This window comes from Dasypus novemcinctus, chromosome 26, assembly GCF_030445035.2.
Source record: "Dasypus novemcinctus isolate mDasNov1 chromosome 26, mDasNov1.1.hap2, whole genome shotgun sequence".
NCBI classification, from domain to species: Eukaryota; Metazoa; Chordata; class Mammalia; order Cingulata; family Dasypodidae; genus Dasypus; species Dasypus novemcinctus.
Window position 1 is genome coordinate 53390447 of NC_080698.1, and position 20785 is coordinate 53411231.

The following is a 20785-nucleotide window of genomic DNA, read 5'->3' on the forward strand; positions in this document are numbered from 1 at the left end:
CAAGGAACGGAATTTGTTTCTAGATGCAGCTTCCCCAATGGAAGTTTACGTGTTTATTGCAACATAGAAGTCTGGTTGTAGCTCCTTTCAGAGGCAGTTTCCATCCTTCCACTCTACCATTGTCACCTTGTCAGCTACTAATTATTTTGCCTTTTGGTCACAAGATGGCTGCATAAGCTCTAGGATTCCTGTGCTCACACCGTCCCAAGAGAGGAGGGAAAGGGGCAGGGCAGGAGCAATTGCTCTCTCGGGTCATGTTTTCAGTCTCGGGGCCAGAGGCAGGCTGTCTGTGCCTTTGCAAAAGACATCTCCACTGAGGCAGATGAAATGAGTTCTGTACCAGTTAGGACACTTTTAAGTTGAAAGGGACAGAGACCCAATCCAGATGACTTAAGGAAAAAAAGGGAACTCATTAGTTCGTGGGTCTGAAGGGTCTTAGGGAAATGGCTTCAGGCTCAGCTTGATCCAAGGTACAAAGGAGATTCCCAGGACCCAGTTGCACGCACCCTTCTCGACCCACCCAAATCTCAGCTCTGCCTGCTTGCTCGGCTCCATTCTCAGCCCCGCGGTGGAATAGAATGCCTGTGCGTGGCTCTGGCCCCTGCATCCCCTCCTCTTCGTGTCTGGAGGGAAGCCAGTTCTCGCCTTCTAGTCACACAGAACCCCCCAGACTCACTCAGATTGGCCCTGACTGGGCTGGCCCGAGTCACCAATCGCAGGGACCTGGAGGGGGGATGTGTGGGCGGCTTAGCCTGACGTCGTGTCCCGACCCCGAGCCTCCTTCGTTCTGGCCATCAGACTCCAGTTTGATGGCCTAAGGTGCTCAGGTCTGAGGGAGTGGGGTGGTGGGCCAAATCCTCAGGTCTGCCGGGGATTCACCAAGAAGAGAGAAGGGGTGCCACGCTGCCACACGTCCTGTCCTCTCCCGCAGCCGCCAGCTGTTGGTTTGCTAGCAGCTGGGTGGGGAGCGGATGGAAGCACATAGAAACGGGCACCGGGTCACGAGGACCCAGCAGATGCGAGGCTGAGGCACCTCTACAATTAAACTGCTGTCCTCTCATCCAGCAAGTGCTTACCACTCAGTGTGCACCCACCCAGCAATGATCGAGGGCACACCGAGTGCCAGGCCCTGTCTGGGTGTGGGGACAGAGCCATGGGCAAGCCAGACCTGTCCCTGCCTTGTGGAGGGACGTTTTGGGGCAAGAGAGAGATGGTGAATAATAAACAAATGCAGAAGCAAAGGCCTAGAGGCAGGAAAAGTGTTCTGGAAAAAAACAACACCAGAAACAGGGAAGTGGGAGCATTGACCAGCGGGAAGCGGGAGAGGTGGCCGGTGGAGGTGGAGGGGGTGGGTGGGAGGTGGAGGTGGAGGAGGTGTATGGGAGGTGGAGGAGGTGGGTGGGAGGTGGAGGAGGAGGTGGAGGAGGTGACCAGTGGGAGGTGGAGGAGGTGGGTGGGAGGTGGAGGTGGAGGGGGTGGGTGGGAGGTGGAGGAGGTGACCAGTGGAGGTGGAGGAGGAGGTGGAGGAGGTGACCAGTGGAGGTGGAGGAGGTGACCGGTGGAGGTGGAGGAGGTGGATGGGAGGTGGAGGAGGTGACCAGTGGAGGTGGAGGAGGAGGTGGAGGAGGTGACCAGTGGGAGGTGGAGGAGGTGGGTGGGAGGTGGAGGAGGTGGGTGGGAGGTGGAGGAGGTGGGTGGGAGGTGGAGGAGGTGGATGGGAGGTGGAGGAGACAACCGGTGGAGGTGGAGGAGGAGGTGGAGGAGGTGACCAGTGGGAGGTGGAGGAGGTGACCAGTGGGAGGTGGAGGAGGTGGGTGGGAGGTGGAGGTGGAGGGGGTGGGTGGGAGGTGGAGGTGGAGGAGGTGGATGGGAGGTGGAGGAGGTGGGTGGGAGGTGGAGGAGGAGGTGGAGGAGGTGACCAGTGGGAGGTGGAGGAGGTGGGTGGGAGGTGGAGGTGGAGGGGGTGGGTGGGAGGTGGAGGTGGAGGGGGTGGGTGGGAGGTGGAGGTGGAGGAGGTGGATGGGAGGTGGAGGAGGTGACCAGTGGAGGTGGAGGAGGAGGTGGAGGAGGTGACCGGTGGGAGGTGGAGGAGGTGGGTGGGAGGTGGAGGAGGTGGGTGGGAGGTGGAGGAGGTGGATGGGAGGTGGAGGAGACAACCGGTGGAGGTGGAGGAGGAGGTGGAGGAGGTGACCAGTGGAGGTGGAGGAGGAGGTGGAGGAGGTGACCAGTGGGAGGTGGAGGAGGTGGGTGGGAGGTGGAGGTGGAGGGGGTGGGTGGGAGGTGGAGGTGGAGGAGGTGGATGGGAGGTGGAGGAGGTGACCAGTGGAGGTGGAGGAGGAGGTGGAGGAGGTGACCGGTGGGAGGTGGAGGAGGTGGGTGGGAGGTGGAGGAGGTGGGTGGGAGGTGGAGGAGGTGACCGGTGGAGGTGGAGGAGGTGGATGGGAGGTGGAGGAGACGACCGGTGGAGGTGGAGGAGGAGGTGGAGGAGGTGACCGGTGGGAGGTGGAGGAGGTGACCGGTGGAGGTGGAGGAGGTGGGTGGGAGGTGGAGGAGGTGGGTGGGAGGTGGAGGAGGTGACCGGTGGAGGTGGAGGAGGTGGGTGGGAGGTGGAGGAGGTGGGTGGGAGATGGAGGAGGTGACCGGTGGGAGGTGGAGGAGGTGACCAGTGGAGGTGGAGGAGGTGGGTGGAAGGTGGAGGAGATGACCGGTGGAGGTGGAGGAGGAGGTAGAGGAGGTGACCGGTGGGAGGTGGAGGAGGTGACTGGTGGGACTACTTTTGTTTCGTGGCTTGGGGACCCCTCTGAGGGGCAGCGCTTGCGGAGACTTGAAGCCCGAGTCCAGCAGGCTTGCTGTGGAAGGCCCAGGCAGAGACCACCTGCCGGAGGGGTCCTTTCGGGGAGGGGGCAGGGTCAGCACAGTGCTGAGGAAGAGGCGGCACTGGGGGCCCCGGCAGCCCTCCTGGAGGGGAGCGCCACGGCGTGAGGGCTGGGAGGTGGGGAGGCCAGGAGGGCTGTCCGAGCATTCGGAGCTTCAGGGTGGCTGTGGGGGCGGGGGAGAAGGAGCAGTGGCTTTCAGGGGGAGAAGACAGCTTTCGGCTTTTAAGAATTCCATTCTCCCCAAAGTCTGCGGAGGGGGACAGGCATTTCCGGGCTCAGGAGCCCCTGTGGCCTGGGCCCGTGGGAGCCGGAGGTCACGCTCTGCCTCCCACCCTTCAGGACCCTTCTTTCTTCCAGGAAGTTCCCCCAGAGGGTCTGGGACGGGCCCAGAAGGCCAACTTTGATGGTATCTATTGGGCGTGTGAGTCAAGGAATTCTCTGGAACCAGGTTTCTCCCGAGGGCCCTGCCCTGGGTAATTCTGGGCTCCAGGCAGCACCTGGTGCATTGTTGGCACTTCCTGGGGGGTCTGTCAGAAAGAGATGGATATCTCTCCCTCCAGCAGTGCAGAAAATCCTTCCTGCTACTTCTGGACATGTTTGGGGAGCACAGAAGCACCTCAGCAGGAGCTGCCCCACCCTGTGCAAGGAATCTCCCTTCCAGACCGCAGCCGATGAGCGCACACATTCCCAGGACAGGGAGCTCATCCCCTCCCCAGCAGCCCCCTCAGTGGGGGAAAGGGCGGCCACTCCCTGAGCTGGGCTCTGCTGCCCCACGAGTCCCCGTCCCAGCTCTGCCCTCAGGCCCTGCCACTTCCCCAGCTCTAGGACAGCCCTGCAGAGCCTGGAGGCAGGGGCAGTGACCAGGGACCCCGGCTTGCTGGGCTGAGCAGCTCCAGCTCCTCAGCCTGCGGTCTCCAGCCCCCTTCCCCGACTGGCCCCCTCCTCTACACGTGCTGTGTTTCTGCCCATCTCCTAGGAGGAAGGCCAGAGTTAGCCCGTTTTGGAAACCACCAAGCAAGACCACCCCCTCCATTTTGGGGGGCACCAGCTCTCGTTTGATGTGCCTCAGACTTTTGGCTTTTAATCCGCCTCTTAGCTCATACTGAATTGCAGTCATTGCAAGCTTTCAGCCTTCCTTGGTCTTCCCATCCTGTCCATTGTTAGTGGTGACAGAATTCCAGGTGTTTGCCCCATTCGTGGCTGGTCTCAGCCACGTGTTCTAGTTACGACAGTGACCGAATCCCAAGAACTCCCCGTTATTCCCTGCGGGCCCCCGAGCTGACTGGAGCCAGATTCCAGCGGCACCAGTGGGGCTTCTGCTCTCCAGGTGCCCCTTTTCTGGCCCCGGACAGTGTCCCCAAGTCCCACTTCCCTAGCCTGGGCACTCTGTGGTTTCTTGTCTCAATGAAGTGACTCCCCTGTGGACTGTTCACCCAGCAGTCTCGCCGATTTTGCTCCGTCTTCTGTCTCCTTCCCTTCCCCGCTGCCGGTATCTTCGTCGGCACTGCCGTTCTCTCTGGCCTGAGTGATGGTGTCAGCTTCCCTTGGGGTCTCCACAGTGCCCTCCGCCACCTTCTTCAGTTCAGTATCCAGAATGATCTTTAAAGGTGCCAATCACAGCTTTCCACTTCTTTGCTTAAAAGCCTTCTGGGGGCTCCCCTTGGCTCACTGGAAAACCCAGACACCTCCCTGGCCCACAGTGGTCAGCCCACCGCCTCTTCAACTCCATCTCTCACCCTGTACCGCCGGACCTTGGCACGTGCTGTTTCCTTGGCCTGACATGCCCTCCCCTCCAAGTTTGCCTGATTCTAGTCCATCTTTCAGCGCTCAGCCCAGGCCTGGCCTTTTTGGGGGAGACATCCTGAGATGGCACATAGGAGCAGCTCCTCCCGATTCAGGCAATGGCCGAAATGACTCCCCCATTTACGATTGGCTTTGGGGGGGCGATTCTTACATCCGTGGCTGCTTCTGGCTCAGGACCGCCAGCTTGGAGCAGGCAGGGATAGCGTCTGGGTGGCCCTCAGTCCTCCCAGGGCCTCCGCAGCATGGCGATGCGAAAAAGCCCGTGACAGGTGCCCCGTGCAGAGTGCGTGAGCGCGTGAAGGGATGAGTGCACACGCGGGCGACGTTAGCCCTGTTCTCCGCCAGCAGATACCGGCGGGCACTTTTTCCGTGCCAGGCATTTTGCCAGAGGCTGGGGAGCGGGAGGTGAACGCCTGGCCCCTGCCCCCGAGGAGCCTCCCGGGTTGGTGTTTTAGGCTGCAAGGCTGCCAAAATGCAATATACCAGGAATGGGCTGCTTTTTGCAGTGGGGATTTATTAGGTTGTGAGCTGATCGTTTTGAGGCTGAGAAAAATGTCCAGATCAAGGTTTCATCGGGCAATGCTTTTTCCCCTAAGACCAGCTGCCGGCGATCCCAGACTGCTCTCTCCACCTCAAGGCACGTGGCAGCTTCTCCTGGTCTCCCTTTTTTCAGCTCAGTATTTTTTTCTTTATTTTTAAAGTTTTAGATTACATGAAAGTTACATTGAAAATATAGGGGATTCCCATGTACCCCACCCCTTCCCCTCCCACATTTTCCCATATTAATAATGTCTTTCATTAGTGGGGTGCATTTGTTACAACTGCTGAATACGTATTCAAGCATTGCTGCAAACCGTGGTCGACAGTTTACATTATAGTTTATACCTTGCACCACACAATTCTATAGGTTTTGACAAAATGCGTAATGGCCTGTATCTGTCATTGCAATGTCATGCAGGACAATTCCAGTGTGCCAGTAATGCCCCATGTTACAGCTGTTCTTCCCTTTCCCTCCTCTCGGAACGTCTGGTGACCACTGCCTCTGTAGCAATGTTACAAGTTCTTCCATTACTGGAATAACTTTGAGCGTTGGCTTACCAACTCATCACCGCCTTTAGCTGCAAAGCCAGTCCTTCCTCGTGGGGAATCTGGGTGCTGTATCTTATCTCGGTGTCCGTCACAAAGAGCTGCTGGCCTGACCAAGGATACGGACATATGGGCAGGTTATCACAGGACCAAGACGACAGGTATTCCCGTAACCCAGGGCGGCACTGATAAGCAGCTCTGATAAGTTTTAGGGAACCCCTGCCTGCCCTGGCCATCAGGGAAGGCTTTGTGGAGGAGGTGACTTTTTTTCCCTCTGACTTGGTACAGTATTCAAAAGGTACAAAAGGCAATCCCATGACAAGTGGGGTTCCTGACCCCCTGGCCCCCTGGCACCAGAGCGCCTTCTCCAGAGGCGAGCCCCTCGCCCCAGCATCTCATGTATTCTTCCAGAGATGTTTGGTGCGCTTTGAACACACGTGGGCAGCTTTGTTCCCTTTCTCTTGCAAGAGCATAGTCTGCATCTTAACCCTATAGTTTACAACTCTGCCCTCACTGGTAAGTATAGGGCTGTGTCATCCTTTTTTTTTTTATTAGGAGGTACTGGGGATCAAACCCAGGACCTCATACATGGGAAGCACATGCTCAAATGCTGAGCTATTATACCTCTGCTCCCCAATGAGAGTTGGTTTTTTCATTTGTTCATTTGTTTTGTTTTTAGGAGGTACCAGGGACTGAACCCAGGACCTTGTACTTGGGAAGCAGGCGCTCAACCACTTGAGCTACATCTGCTCCCATCATTCTTTTTAATAGCAGCAGGCCATCCCCTTTAGAGTTGTGCTATAATTTATATAACAAGTCCCCGCTGATGGATATCCAGATTCTTTTGGCCTTCTATCACGCCTCTGTGAGTCTCTTTGTCATTTCACACATGCATGAGCCTCCCTGTAGGGTAAACATTCAGTGGTGGAATTGTTGGATCAAGAATCTGCAGGGGTGATAATTTGGCCTTCCAGGCGAGGAAACAGCAGGTGCAGAGCTCAGCCACGGGGAAGGGATGGGCATGCCCAAGAGGCCGGGCAACAGGGTGGGAGAGCTCTGGCCTTGGAGTCAGAGGGAACTGGGCGCTCTTCCTGGCACCGCCGTGTCGGAGCTGTGCCCATTCGCTGGTGCCCAGCCAGATGCAGCTAGCACCCTCAAAACTGGGGCATTAGGGAGAGCCTAAGGGGTAGTGCTGTCCACTGACTGACGAATGGATGAATAACCTGTGACATACCTGTGCAATGGAATATTATTCAGCCATAAAGAGGATCGATGCCTGCTACAACGTGGACGAACCTGGAAAGCAGTGAAAGGGGCCAGGCCCAGAGGCCTCGTACTGCCCGATATTGCAGGATCCCATTCATCCAAGCGTCTAGAATAAGTAAAGACAGAAAGACAGAAAGCAGATCAGTGGTTTCTAGGGCTGGGAGGAGGAGGAACCTGAAGCACCTGCCCACCGGTTTTCTTTTTGGAGTGACAAAAATGCTCAAGAAGTGATTGAAGTGACAGTTGCCCATATCTGAATACACCTCAGGCCGTTGGATGGCACATTTTAAATGGGTGATTTGTGGGACTTCTGGATTATATTGCAATAATGTGGCTATGAAAGAGGAATTGCAAATTAAGTGGAGGGTAAAGTTAAAGGAGCTGCGAGGAAAGGTGCAGCCCCTGGGGCTGGCGACAGTGGGGAGCTGTTACTCCTTAGCCCTAAAGGGCTGGGGAGACGGTGGCTGCCGGAATCCAGAGATGGCTCTGCAGGAGGATCTCCTAAAAGGAGCCGGGCCGGCAGGGAGCAGGGGGAGTAACGGTTCCATCTGGACTTCCCTCCCGCGCTCTGATTCCCCACCCGTTCCCTCCCTGGCCAAACCCCCTGGAAATGGCGAGGTGCGTTACAACAATTGCACCCTGCACGCCCTCAGCCCCCATCAGCCGGTGGTTGTTGAGGGCCCTGCAGCCAGCAGGCGGGCGGCGACAGCCCTGCAGGGTAGCCTCCCAGGGCGTGGGACAGAAGAGGGAACCCTGGGGGGAGGTCTGGGGAGGCAGGCGCAGAGACCCAGCACCCTCTGTGATCTCAGATAAGTTCCTTCCTTTCTCTGAGCCTCAGTTTCCTCATCTGCCAAGTGGGATGAAAATGCCCACCTGGGCAGGTGTGCCATCAAAGTCGAATGCTGCCAGGGTTCTGAAGACCTCTTAGGGTCAAGAGCAGTATGGATACAAGGCCAAGATTCTCAGAGAGGCAGAAGCAGCCCAGGAAATCAAATCATCTTCAAATCCTAGTGTTCAAAACAAGGAAACTGAAAATTTCCTACCTTCTTACCGAGGTCCATGGAGAGCCTGTCGGCTCTGGCTGCGCCCCACCCCTCCCATCTCAGCACCCCACACCCCAGCCTCCCTGGCTGGAGTCCTGTTCTGCAAGCGCCTCAGGCCCTTTGCACAGCTGTTCTTGGCCCAGCACACGCAAATGGAAATTAAACTGGGGAATAAATCTGTGCTGCCCCGACAGCCACCTGCTGACCTGCTCTTGGGGTTCTGCTCTCTGCTCAGATGTCACCTTCTCAGACAGAGCAGGCTCTGGCCATTCCATCTCAGCTAGCCGGCCCTCCACCTGTTGTGGTTTCCCCTTTTCACTTTGTAGTGAGTGCCGTTGATTATCTCCTGCCCTCTCCCCGCCCCCCATTGAACGTTCACTGTATAAGAGCAGCCGCTTCTCCTGCCCCGTCCTCTGCGGTAGTCCTGCATCCTGGTGCAGGGCCAGCACATAGTAGGTGGCCAATAAACATGTCCAGGGAGTCTCCTGGGCTTCCCGTGAAGGCAGGTACCGAGTCCTGCGTTGACCGTCGGGGGCTGGCAGGTGGAGGAGGTGAGCGGTCCCGGTAGCCGGAGCTGGAAGTGAGAAGCAGGGGTGCCTGGCTCCCAGCCACCCCCTGGGCCACGCCGTGCCTTCAACCCTATGGGAACGTGAGCCAGGCCCAGGGGGAAGTGGGTGGTGGAATAATTTGCACCCTGTTTTACCTTTGGGCATTTCCTGAGCACCTGCTTGGACCAGGCACCAGGAAGGGACAGGGGTCGTGTCTTCTAAGTCCTGGCACATCCTTGGAGCAGCTGACTCTGAATCACCGATTCCAGACTTCGCTCCTTGGGCAGCAACGAAGCTGACGCCAGCCTGGCTTCAGGAACAAAGAATTCTGCTTGGCCTTCAAGCATTTTCCCGGCACGTATCCCTTTGATCAAGCCCTTGCCTTGGGGAGGGGGTCTGGGTGTCCATCTGGATGCCCACCCATTGGAGTGACCAGCCCTGGCCAGGGCAGCTGCGGTGATGTCCCAGCTTGATGCGTACATAATGCCATCGCTGAGGCTCTCAAAACGCCGAGCTGGCAGGGTGAGCCGAGAGAATGTCATCCAACTAGGGGCCCGCATGGATCCCGCCGTGGCCTCGTGCCCTCCGTGCACATCGGGGGTGGTGGGCTGCTCCCCAGCTGCTGCCCCAGGAGCCCAGCCCGCAGCCCCGGGGCTCACTGCCCACCACAGCTGGCGGCAATGGCATCTGGTGCCACAGACCTGCAAATTTTTTTTTAATAATTTTTTTTGTCTTTATTTGATTTTTTAATGTTACATTAAAAAAATATGAGGTCCCCATATACCCCCCACCCCCCTCACCCCACTCCTCCCTCCGTAACGACAACCTCGTCCATCATCATGAGACATTCATTGCACTTGGTGAATACAGCTCTGAGCACTGCTGCACCTCATGGTCAGTGGTCCACACCATAGCCCACACTCTCCCACAGGCCACCCAGTGGGCCATGGGAGGACATACAATGTCCAGTAACTGTCCCTGCAGCACCACCCAGGACAACTCCAGGCCCCGAAAATGCCCCCACATCACATCTCTTCCTCCCACTCCTTACCCCCAGCAGCCACCATGGCCACTTTCTCCACACCAATGCCACATTGTCTTTGATTACTAATCACAATAGTTCATGAATAGAATGTCAGTAAGTCCACTCTAATCCATACTCTATTCCTCCATCCTGTGGACCTTGGAATGGTTGTGTCCACTCCGCATCTATATCAAGAGGGGGCTTAGATTCCACGTGGGTGCTGGATGCAATTCTCCTGCTTTCAGCTGTAGGCGCTCTTGGCTCCCTGGTGTGGTGGTTGACCTTCTTCACCTCCCTGTTAGCTGAGTGGGGTAAGTCCCATAAACCAGAGTGTAGGAGCTGAAGTCTGTTGAGGCTCAGGGCCTGCCTATCACATGCAGACCTGCAAATTACCATGCGTCTCCACAGGGTGTGCTCACTGAGACCTTCCAGGGTCTTCCCATACCTTTTCTGATGACCGGCTTCTGAGCGACGTTGTTCGCCGGCCGTGTAAGTCTCCCATTTACAGCGGACACTGCAGTGTTTTTAGTGTACTCACCATGCTGTGCAACCGCCACCAGAATCGGTCTGAGAACATTGTCATCACTTCCCAAAGAAACCCCGTCCTCATTAGCAGCCTCTCACCACACTCTCCCCCACCCCAGCCCTGGAAGCCAGTAGCCTGCTTTCTGCAAGAGGCTCACAGGCGTCCAGCTGATTCCTGGTAAGAACCCCTTCAAATGGGGTGTCCTCAAAATAACACACATTGCCCTTTTGGCGGTCAGTGGGGAAATAGTTGCCAAAATGTCCAACCCTCCTTTCTCCCTTGGCTTAAGAAGTGGGGATGGGGGCGAGGGGGCAAAGGCTCAGAGGCATGAACGAGTGTGTTGGGGCAGGGTAGGGTAGGCATTTCTGAGGCCCTAGAGCCTGGTTGATTGAGATTTTACTTCGGTCAGAGGCTGCGACACAGAGATGGGGGTGTGCAAAGCCAATTCCGGCAATACTAAGCATTGGCGAGCTTGTGGAGCAATTGGGACCCTCCTGCACGGCGGTGGGGGTGCACGATGGTACAGACATGTTGGAAACCCATTTTTCAGTAGCTGATGAAGTTTAAGATGCACGTGCCCTGTGGCTCAGAAATTTCCCTCCCGAGGGATGGACCCTAGAGAATCCCGTACTTGTGTGCACAGACTGTTCAAGAATGTTCCTAGTGGCAGCGTTCGTAATAGTTCCCAACTGCGGACAATCGCATGTCCAGCCATGGTAGAATGGATAAATAAATTGTGGCCTGGGCACTCAGTGAAATACAATAGGGCAGTGGCGATGAATAGCTCCAGCATCCACCTGACAAGGAAATGCCTTACAAAGGCCACATGGAGGGCAAATGCAAGTCGTGAAAGCTCTCCACGGCCCGATTTCATCTGTGTCAAGTTCAAAGGCAGACAAAACTGGACAGTATTGTTTAGGGACACATACAGATGGAGAAAGTATTTTTAAAAAGGAAGGAAATGAAAACCACAAATAAGCAAGCCTGTGGTTATCCCTGGGGTGGGAGGTGAGGGGCTGTGGTTGGGACACTGCCCGGGGGGCTTCGGGGGTGCTGGCAATGATGCTGAGGGACGGCTCCGTGGTGCTGCTTTATAATTACTGTTTTAAGGAAGATACATGTCAGCGTGCTTCTTCTACATGTAAGCTATAGCTCATAATTTATAAAAACTCAATGGGTACAACGGGCCAATAAGCTTATGAAAAGGTGTTCAACATCGTTGGCCATCAGGGAAGTAAAATAAAAACCACATTTAGATGTCACTTCATACCCACTAAAACGACTAGAACCAAATAGATAATAATCAGTGCTGACAAGGATGTGGAAAAATTGGGATCTTCATACATTGCTGGTGGGAATGTATAATAATGTAGCTGCTCTCGAAAACAGTTCCTCAAAATTAAACATGAAAGAGCAACCAAAGAGACAGGGAAATGCAATTCGTGATTCCGGACAGGATCTAGTAAGGGAGAAGAAAAGGCTCTAAAGGACATTATTGGGACATACGAAAAAATTGGAATACAGCCCTAAGCTTTTTATCAGTGTTAAATGTTTTGAAGTTGATAACTGCACTTAAGGTAGCTACTTAAATGAACGTCCTTGTTCTTAGGAAATGTACATGGCAGTGTAACGCGTTCAAGGAGTAGAATGGATACAACCTACAGACAAGTGTTCAGAGAATGGACGGACGGATGGATGGATAGATGAGAGAGAAATAGACATAAAATGATTCCACAAAAGAGGCCTATTGGTGGATCTGGGTGTCTGGGGGATGGGACTATCTTGGGGCCCTCTGTATGAGGTTTGTGTTTGTTTGTATCTGTACTGTATGTTTAAAAGTATTTCAAAATAAGTTTTTTTTTTTAATGCTAAACAGAGTTATCATATGACTCAGCAATTCCACTCCTAGGTATTTACCCAAGAGAAATGAAAACATATGTGCACACAACAACTTGTGCACCAGTGTTCATAGCAGCGTTGTTCATCATAGCCCAAGAGTGGAAATAACCCAACTGTCCATGAAAAATGTGAAAAATGAGCAAACCGAATGCGGTGTATCCATGCAATGGAATGTTACTTGGGAAATAAAAAGGAACAAAGTTCTGATGCAGGCTACAACGTGCCAAGTGGAAGAAGACGGTCACAAAAGGCCAGAAAGAGTGTGACCCCGTTTATAGAAAATGTCCAGAATAGGCTGGGTATAGTGTGGTCACACCCATTTCATAGGGGGGAAACTGACGCATAGAGACGCTCAGAAGTCGCCGAGGTCTCTGGGCTGGCGCGCAGCAGCAGGGCTGGTGAGATCATTTGCAGGGCCCCCTTAGTTCAGGGAAGTCTGTCTCCCCTTCCTGTGGGCCTGCCACCCCAACCCACTGCACACGGGTGACGGCCGAGGATTGCAACGTCCATGCCCCGGACGCGCCAAGAGCCGGTTGGTGTCGCCAGCCCGGGGCAGGTCGGCCACCTCTTCGCCCCACCCTGCAATGCTGGGGATCGCGCGCCGGCCTGGAGGCCCCCCGCCCCGGCGCGGGCCCTTCACTGGAGGACAGGTGTGCAACGCAGGCCTCTCCCCGACTGACACGACCCCGCTGCCACCCCAGCGCTCGCGGGCAGAGCGGAGGGCGGGGACTCCCGAGTGCCCAGGAAGGGGAGCCTGGGGAGGGGGCAGCCGAGACCCCTCCCCGGGGAGGGGGCAGGAGGTGGAACCACGGGTGAGCCGCGAGTCCCCGGGGCGGGCTCTGTTGTCCCGTGGAGTGCCACACACAAAACCCACATTCAAAGAGGAAATTACTAAGCATTTCAAAACGGAGACTGCAGGGCATCGGACGGCGGGCACGAGGCCCCGTGAAACGGCGCTGGCCCCGTGCCCATGAGGCTGGCCCTGGTGGCAAGATAGTTTGGGCCCAAGACCTTGGGCTCTTGACCCCTCCACTAGACGTCATGAGGACAAGGCGGGAGGAGGTTTGGGGGGTTAAGAATGAGTCCTGGTGTTCTTTTGTTTTTGTTTTGTAAGATAAAGAATTTTTGCCCGAGTATTTTATTGAGGAATAAAAGTCACTGCAGGTGCCGGTTGCTGTAGCTGCTGTGGACGAGGGCTGTGCTAGGCGCCTGCACACACAGGCCCTCTAAGCCTCCGTCCAGGGCAGGTGGAATCAGCCTGGTCTTCAGGGTGAAAGGGCAAGGTGAGGTTCTGGAAGCAGAATGCCTTCCCCAGGCTCTCACGGGCCTGCCCTCTGTCCTTTCCACGGAGGCTTTACTTGCTAGGGACCAGGCACGTCCTCAGGCACCGAGGTCCGCGTGGAACCCAGGACAGGTGAGGCCCGTGCCCTCTGGGGGGTCTCCTTCCCATGGGAGAGACTGTAACCGTAGCTAACCGCTGTGTGCCCGGCACTGCACTCATCACTTTGTCGCTTACTCCTCTTGCAAAAGCCCTTTGAGCTCAGTAATATTATGTTTTCCTTTCTGGAGTAGCGCTTTCAGGCAAGTGCAGCAATTGCAATGACTAATCAGCACCTAGATCAAAACAGCCAACATTTCCAGGGCCCCAGCTGGCCCCTTTGTCCCCTCCCCGTTGGAAGCCCCCGTGAGGGCAACCTCCTCTGATTGCTGCCCATCACCTTTGCCTGTGCTTGAGCTTCATATGCATGGAATCTTACAGCGTATTCTTTTTTGTGTCCAACTTCTTTCACTCAACTTTATATTTTAGAGATCCATTCTTCCTGTTGCATGTATTAGTTCATTCTTTTCTTATTGCTGTGTAGTATTTCATTGTATAAAGATAATAAGTACTAAAATGATCCCCATTCTACGCACGGGGAGGCACAGCCCAGAGGGGCTTTTCACGCCTGCAGAATGCTGCCTCTTGTGCTATGAAGGTGGAAGCCCAAGGGGTGTTGGGAACTCAGAGGGGGAGCAGAGTACATTATCCAGGCTGGCGAGTCAGGGAGAGCTGCCAGGGAAGGTTCCACTGGAGCCAGGGTTCCCAAACTCAGATGTCCACAGGGGCCTGGCGGGTATCATAATTGATCAAAGCCGTTGAACTCTGAAAGAGCATAGCTCGAGGTAGGGGAGGCAACAGGGAGGGGTGGGGATTGTGGCAAATTGGATGGTACCAGTTTGTGAAGGAAGCATAGGCTGGTGCAGCTCCGGATATTGTTGCCATGTAGCAGGGATTGTGATGAACGTGGCAGGACGGCCATGCTGGCTTCTGTGGCCAGCTTCTAGTCCCATAGGTCAGTGCCAGCCGTATCAGCTACAGAATATTTTGAATACACACCCCCGTATTGCCATGTGTCCCTTCTGTTTGCCAAGAAAACCTGGAAGTCTGTATTTTAAAGTGAGTTCTCCTGGTTTTTAAAATGTTGGTTCAAAACTGTTTCGAAATTTGCGCAGGCCAAAGAGGACAAATCTGTAGCCTGGCCTGGCCTGCCCCAAGCTCCCCCAATCTAAGGCACACATTGCAGTTGGAGAGGCAAGGGGGGCAAGCAAGTTCCAAGTAGGGAGTTCACAGCCCAAGGGCCGCAGGGGGAGGGATTCGAATCCAGGTCTCGAGTTTCCTGAAGCACAAAGGAAAAGTAAAGCAGATTGCTGACAAGGCAGGGCGGTGGGTGGGCCGGGCGGGGGGCGGCGCTCGACCTTGGCGTGCCGTGATCTGTGGTGTGCCTTTCTCCGCCCACCCCTGCAGATCCTGGAGGAGAACATGAAGCTGGAGTGCAAGTGCCACGGCGTGTCAGGCTCGTGCACCACCAAGACCTGCTGGACCACGCTGCCGCAGTTTCGGGAGCTGGGCTACGTGCTCAAGGACAAGTACAACGAGGCGGTGCACGTGGAGCCGGTGCGCGCCAGCCGCAACAAGCGGCCCACCTTCCTGAAGATCAAGAAGCCGCTGTCGTACCGCAAGCCCATGGATACAGACCTGGTGTACATCGAGAAGTCGCCCAACTACTGCGAGGAGGACCCGGTGACGGGCAGCGTGGGCACGCAGGGCCGCGCCTGCAACAAGACGGCGCCCCAGGCCAGCGGCTGTGACCTCATGTGCTGCGGCCGCGGCTACAACACCCACCAGTACGCCCGTGTCTGGCAGTGCAACTGCAAGTTCCACTGGTGCTGCTACGTCAAGTGCAACACGTGCAGCGAGCGTACTGAGGTGTACACGTGCAAGTGACCCCAGGGCCACGCCCCGTGCTGCTCCAGGGTGGCCGTGACCTCCAGCTGCAAGTTAGATTGCAGGGAGGACCGGACAGCCCGCAGGCTGGAGTCACCCAGGCAGGTCGCTTGCAAGACCTTTCCCCGGGAGCTACAGGAACGCTGAGCTTGTCTTATCTGCTGTAGAGGGCACTTCGGGGTTTCCCCCAGGCACCTTTGGGAAAAGCCTCTCCAGAGCCCTCAACTATTCTGTTCCACACCCAGTGCTGCTCCACCCGTCCCCAGAAACTTCCCAGGCCCCTCCTCCGGCTCGAGCAGCCACTTGGGACCCTTGGGCCTCGTCATAGCAATATTTAACAATTTATTCTGATAAAAAATAATATTAATTTATTTAATTAAAAAGAATTCTTCCACCTCGTCGGGATCCGTTTTCTGCAATCAAAGTGGACTGCTTACTTTCCTTGTGGGATTGATTTTGTTGCTAGGACAAGGAGCCACACGGAACTGTACCTGATCGTTCTTTATGCAGATGTGTCTACTAGTTGATTTCTCAAGTACCTCTTGCAGCACTAGATGTTAAGCCCCAAAGCAGACATCCTTTATACATACATATAGAGAGAGACACACACACGCATTCTATTTTTGTTTTGCCGTTTGCTGCTACTTATCCAGAAATTTAAGCCAGTCCAGATTCAGAGACCTTTTCTGGAAAATGTTTTTACTCATCCTTTAGCCCTCCTCAGTTCAGACTCATCATTAGAAAAATCCAGTTTGGAATAGAGAGACAGAGGAAGGATAATAATAGAATTCCCCGCAGTTTCCATCTTTTGGAAATTGAGCCACTGGATAAGAGAATATTTTGTAAGAGACTATTTTTATATGAATATTTTATTTATATCAAGTCTGCGCTGATTCATTCCACAGCCTGTGCCGCTGCTTAATTGTGGTCCTCGCTTTGGGGTCAGGGAGGGGCAAGGCCTGGGTGGGGGGTCAGGGCCCATGGGACCCCTTCCAGGAGTCTCGTGCTGCTGGGGGTCTTGAGTTCGGATTTGCCAAGGGGGCGGAAGCAGCCCGGGGTGGCAACATCCCCGCTTTCACTGGGAAAGAAATCGCGTCCCCGAGCTCCGCCTGCTGGGCTCGGGCATTTTGCTCAGGGTTGCCGAAGGGGTGACCTCGGGAGGAGACCCTGGCAGGAGGGCCCGCGCCCTGGGCCTCGGGTGGCCGCCGCCGGGACCGGGTTGTGGTCGCCGGCAGAGGCCGGCTCAGGGAGCGCCCCTCCCCAGCGGGAGCCCCTGCCCTGCCTGTGGTCTCAGGAGGGCAGCGCAGCCCTCGGATGCGGGGCAAGGGCCTGCTGAGACTCGGGGTCCGATGTCCACTTACCATGGATACAGGCGTGGGGGCGAGAGGCTGGAGCGCGCACCCTCTGCTTCGGGTCCAGCACGTTCTGTGCCTCTCAGCCTGGGAAGTTCCCCTGGGTGGCGAGGGAAGCTGTGGGTGCTCTCATGCGAGTCGGTCTGTATTTCCGTGTACGGGTGTGCACCTGTGACCTGGGGATGCTCAGGGGTCGTCGGGTGCCTGTGCCTTCGAGTGCGTCTGGCGGGCTCCCGTGTGCACCTGTCCATGGGTTTCCCTGTGCACCTGGGTATCCATGGGCCTCTCTCCACAGGGCTGTGTGCCTGTGCATCTGCTTGCCCCAGGGGGCCTCTGGGGAGTCTGTGCTTGCAGGTGAGGGCTTGTGGCGTGAGGCCGACAGCAGGGACCCTTGTGATTGTGCTAAGGCCCCCAGGAGGCGGCATCTCTGAACTCTGCCCCCACAGCCACTGGTGAAATTCCTATACCTCTGAGACCACAGTTCCAGGGGCCCCCATGTATCAGGAACCCCCCAGGATCAAGGCCATGTCTGACCTCCTAACGTCAGCACTGGGCCTGGCTCATGGCATGGGCAAATAAAAGTGGCTGGATGGTTGCTTGGTTTCTTTCTTTCTTCTGTTGTTTTCTTCTTGTTTCGTTGGGTTTATGGATGTGTGGGTATATAAATTAACAATTGGATGGAGGGAGGGATGGATGGATGGATGGATGGATGGTGGATAGATGATGGGTGGGTGGATAGGATGGATAGGTAAGTGGATGGATGAGTAGGTGGTTAAATACATAGGTGGTTGGTGGATGGGTGGATGGATGGATAGGTGGGTGATGGTGGATGAATAAGTGGATGGTGGATGGGTGGATGGATGGGTGGGTGGGTGGATGGATGGATGGATGGGTGGATGGATGGATGGATGGTGGCTAGATGGTGGATGGGTGGATAGGATGGATAGGTAAGTGGATGGATGAGTAGGGGTTAAATAGGTAGGTGGATGGTGGATGGGTGGATGGATGGATGGGAGGGTGGATGGATGGGTGGATGGGTGGATGGATGGATGGTGGATAGATGGTGGGTGGGTGGATGGTGGATACATGTTGGGTGGGTGGATGGTGGATAGGATGGACAGGTAAGTGTATGGATGAGTAGGTGGTTAAATAGGTAGGTGGATGGTGGATGGGTGGATGGATGGGAGGGTGGATGGATGGGTGGATGGGTGGATGGATGGATGGTGGATAGATGGTGGGTGGGTGGATGGTGGATAGATGTTGGGTGGGTGGATGGTGGATAGGATGGACAGGTAAGTGTATGGATGAGTAGGTGGTTAAATAGGTAGGTGAATGGTGGATGGGTGGATAAGTGGGTGATGGTGGATGAATGGGTGGATGGTGAATGGTGGATGGGTGGATGGATAGATGGATGGTGGATAGATGGATGGATAGGAGGGTGGATGGATGGTGGGTGGATGGGTGGATAGGATGGATGGGTAAGTGGATGGATGAGTGGGTGGTTGAATAGGTGGGCGGGTGGGTGGATAGGTGGGTGATGGTGGATGAATGGTTGGGTGGATAGGTGGATTGGTGAGTGCATGGTTGGGCAGGTGGGTGGATGTGGGTGGACAGACAGGTGGTTGGACGGATATATGGAGGGGTGGATGGATAGTGAGTGAGGAGAAAACATACAGGAGTTTCCTGAGGGCCCCTCATGTCACATTCATCTCTGCCTTGGAAAACCCAGAGTGTCTGCTGTGAGCAGTGGGGGCTTCCCAAAATTGCAGCCCCTCTTCTCCTCATCTCCTTGGCACCCGAAAGAGGAGAAATCCTCACCCGTGTCCCCAGAGAACCAGGCAAGGTTCCAGAAACGTGATATCAGACCCTCCCTTCCTGAACGGGCCTGGCACGAGGGCAGCAGGGCCCATGAGAGGACGAGCTCGGGAGGCTGCCAGCCCTTCCCCGGCCCTGCAGCACCCTCTGGCCCCCGGCCTGGGGCTGCTCCTCCCCGAGGTGCCAGCCGCTCGGGGCGCTACACCCTAATCCGGCTCAGCTGTGCTCCAGGCCTCCGTTTCTCCATCTGCGTGTCGCTAGGATGAGAAGACCTGCGTGGCAGGGCTGCTGGGAGCACCCTCCCAGGAGTGACTGTAGGGCACCTTTGAGCGGCGAAGCAGGGGAGGAGTGCTTGTTTTTTTTTGTTGTTTTTTTTTTATTTTTTATTTTTTTAAGGTTATTTCTTTTTTTTTATTTTATTTTATTTTTTTTAATTCCTTTTTTAAAAAAATATTACATTAAAAAAATATGAGGTCCCATTCAACCCCACCGCCCCCGCCCCCCACTCCCCCCACAGCAACACTCTCTCCCATCATCATGACACATCCATTGCACCTGGTAAGTACATCTCTGGGCATCGCTGCACCCCATAGTCAATGGTCCACCTCATAGTCCACACTGTCCCACGTTCCATCCAGTGGGCCCTGGGGGGATCTACAATGTCCTGTAGTTGTCCATGAAGCACCACCCAGGACAACTCCAAGTCCCGAAAACGCCTCCCCATCTCATCTCTTCCTCCCATTCCCCACACCCAGCAGCCACCATGGCCACCCTTCCCACATCAATGCCACATTTTCTCTGTGGACATTGGATTGGTTGTGTCCATTGCACATCTATGTCAAGTGGGGGCTTAGATTCTACATGGGTACTGGATGCAATCCTCCTGCTTTCAGTTGTAGGCACTCTAGCTCCATGGTGTGGTGGTTGACCTTCTTCAACTCCATGTTAGCTGAGTGGGGTAAGTCCAATAAATCAGAGTGTAGGAGCTGAAGTCTGTTGAGGCTCAGGGCCTGGCTATCATATTGTCAGTCCAGAGATTCAAATCCCCTAAATATATCTTAAACCCCAGCACCAACTACAATTCCAGTAAAGTAGCATGAAAGTCTTGTGAAAAGAGATCCCACCTGAGTCCAGTTCCATCACGCAGAAACAAAGTGACAAAGAGAAGATATAACACTTACGCAAAAACAACATCTAATTAATCTCCAAGACTAGACAAAGAAGCTAAGGAACTGATTAAACCCATCAAGAAAAAATGATGACCAGACAGCAACAAAAATCTACAAACCAAACCAGTAATCAGGAAAACATGGCTGAATCCAATCAACAAACTAAAAATCAGGAAGGGGAGCAGAACTTTGCACAAGCAATGAAAGATCTCAGAACATTTATCACCGACAAATTTGATGAAGTAAAGGAAGAAGTTAACAACATGAAGACAACACTTGGAGGGGAAATTGCGGACATACGCAAAAAGATAACAGATATGATGGAAATGAACACCACAGTTCAAGAAATCAAAAATACACTGAGGCAAATATCAGCAGACTAGAAGAGGCAGAGCAGAGAATTAGTGATGTGGAAGACAGTGCATCGGAAATCAAACAGATAGTAGAAGTGGTCGATAAAAAGATAGAAAAAATCCAGCTAGGACTTAGGGACCTGAATGATAATGCAAAACGCTCAAACATACGTATTATAGGCATTCCAGAAGGAGTGCTTGTTATTATTCATGACAATCCTGTTCTCATCGTCCCCACTGTTGTTACGCTCCCCTGAATGATGGGATTCTTCAAACACAGCTTACAGTAATAAATACTTGGGTCTGTGTTGCACAAAGATGTTCCTCCTCCTTTGGTTGACTCCTAAAGTGACATTTCAACAAAACTAACGTGAAAAACTAACCTGTGAAGAGGCCGAGTCCAAGAACCAGAAAGCCGGGACTGCGGTGAGAATGCAGGTGCCCGGGCCCAGCCGGGAAGCCCGTCAGCCCTGGGGCCATGGGCCACACTGGGGCCCGGCCCTCTGATTTTTAAAGAAAGGCCCAATATCTGGATTTTTAAGTCAACGCTCCCCTTTTTTCGGAATGTTGACAACACCGTGAGTACGGAGCGAAGCGTGACTGCAGGTGACCTCGGCCTTCGGGAGATGCGCGTGCAGGCTCCGCTGGGACCAGACCTCCTGCCTGAGAGATGGGTCACTGGCCGCCCGGCAAGCCTGGCAGAGGGCAGACCCGGCCTCTGCCTCCTGGAAGGCCTTTCAGCCACGCAGGACACTCCCGG

General features: G+C 54.7%; 1 protein-coding gene across 1 annotated transcript in view; it reads left to right on the forward strand.

Annotated features, from left to right (window-relative positions):
• Window positions 1–17283, forward strand: part of WNT7A (Wnt family member 7A) — a 64952-nt gene extending 47669 nt beyond the window's left edge. Inside the window, exon 4 of the mRNA XM_058288243.2 lies at window positions 14857–17283. Coding sequence (XP_058144226.1) covers window positions 14857–15336 — 480 coding nt within the window. The 3' untranslated portion in view covers window positions 15337–17283. The remainder of the gene's footprint in view (window positions 1–14856) is intronic.
• Window positions 17284–20785: the final 3502 nt, after the last annotated feature.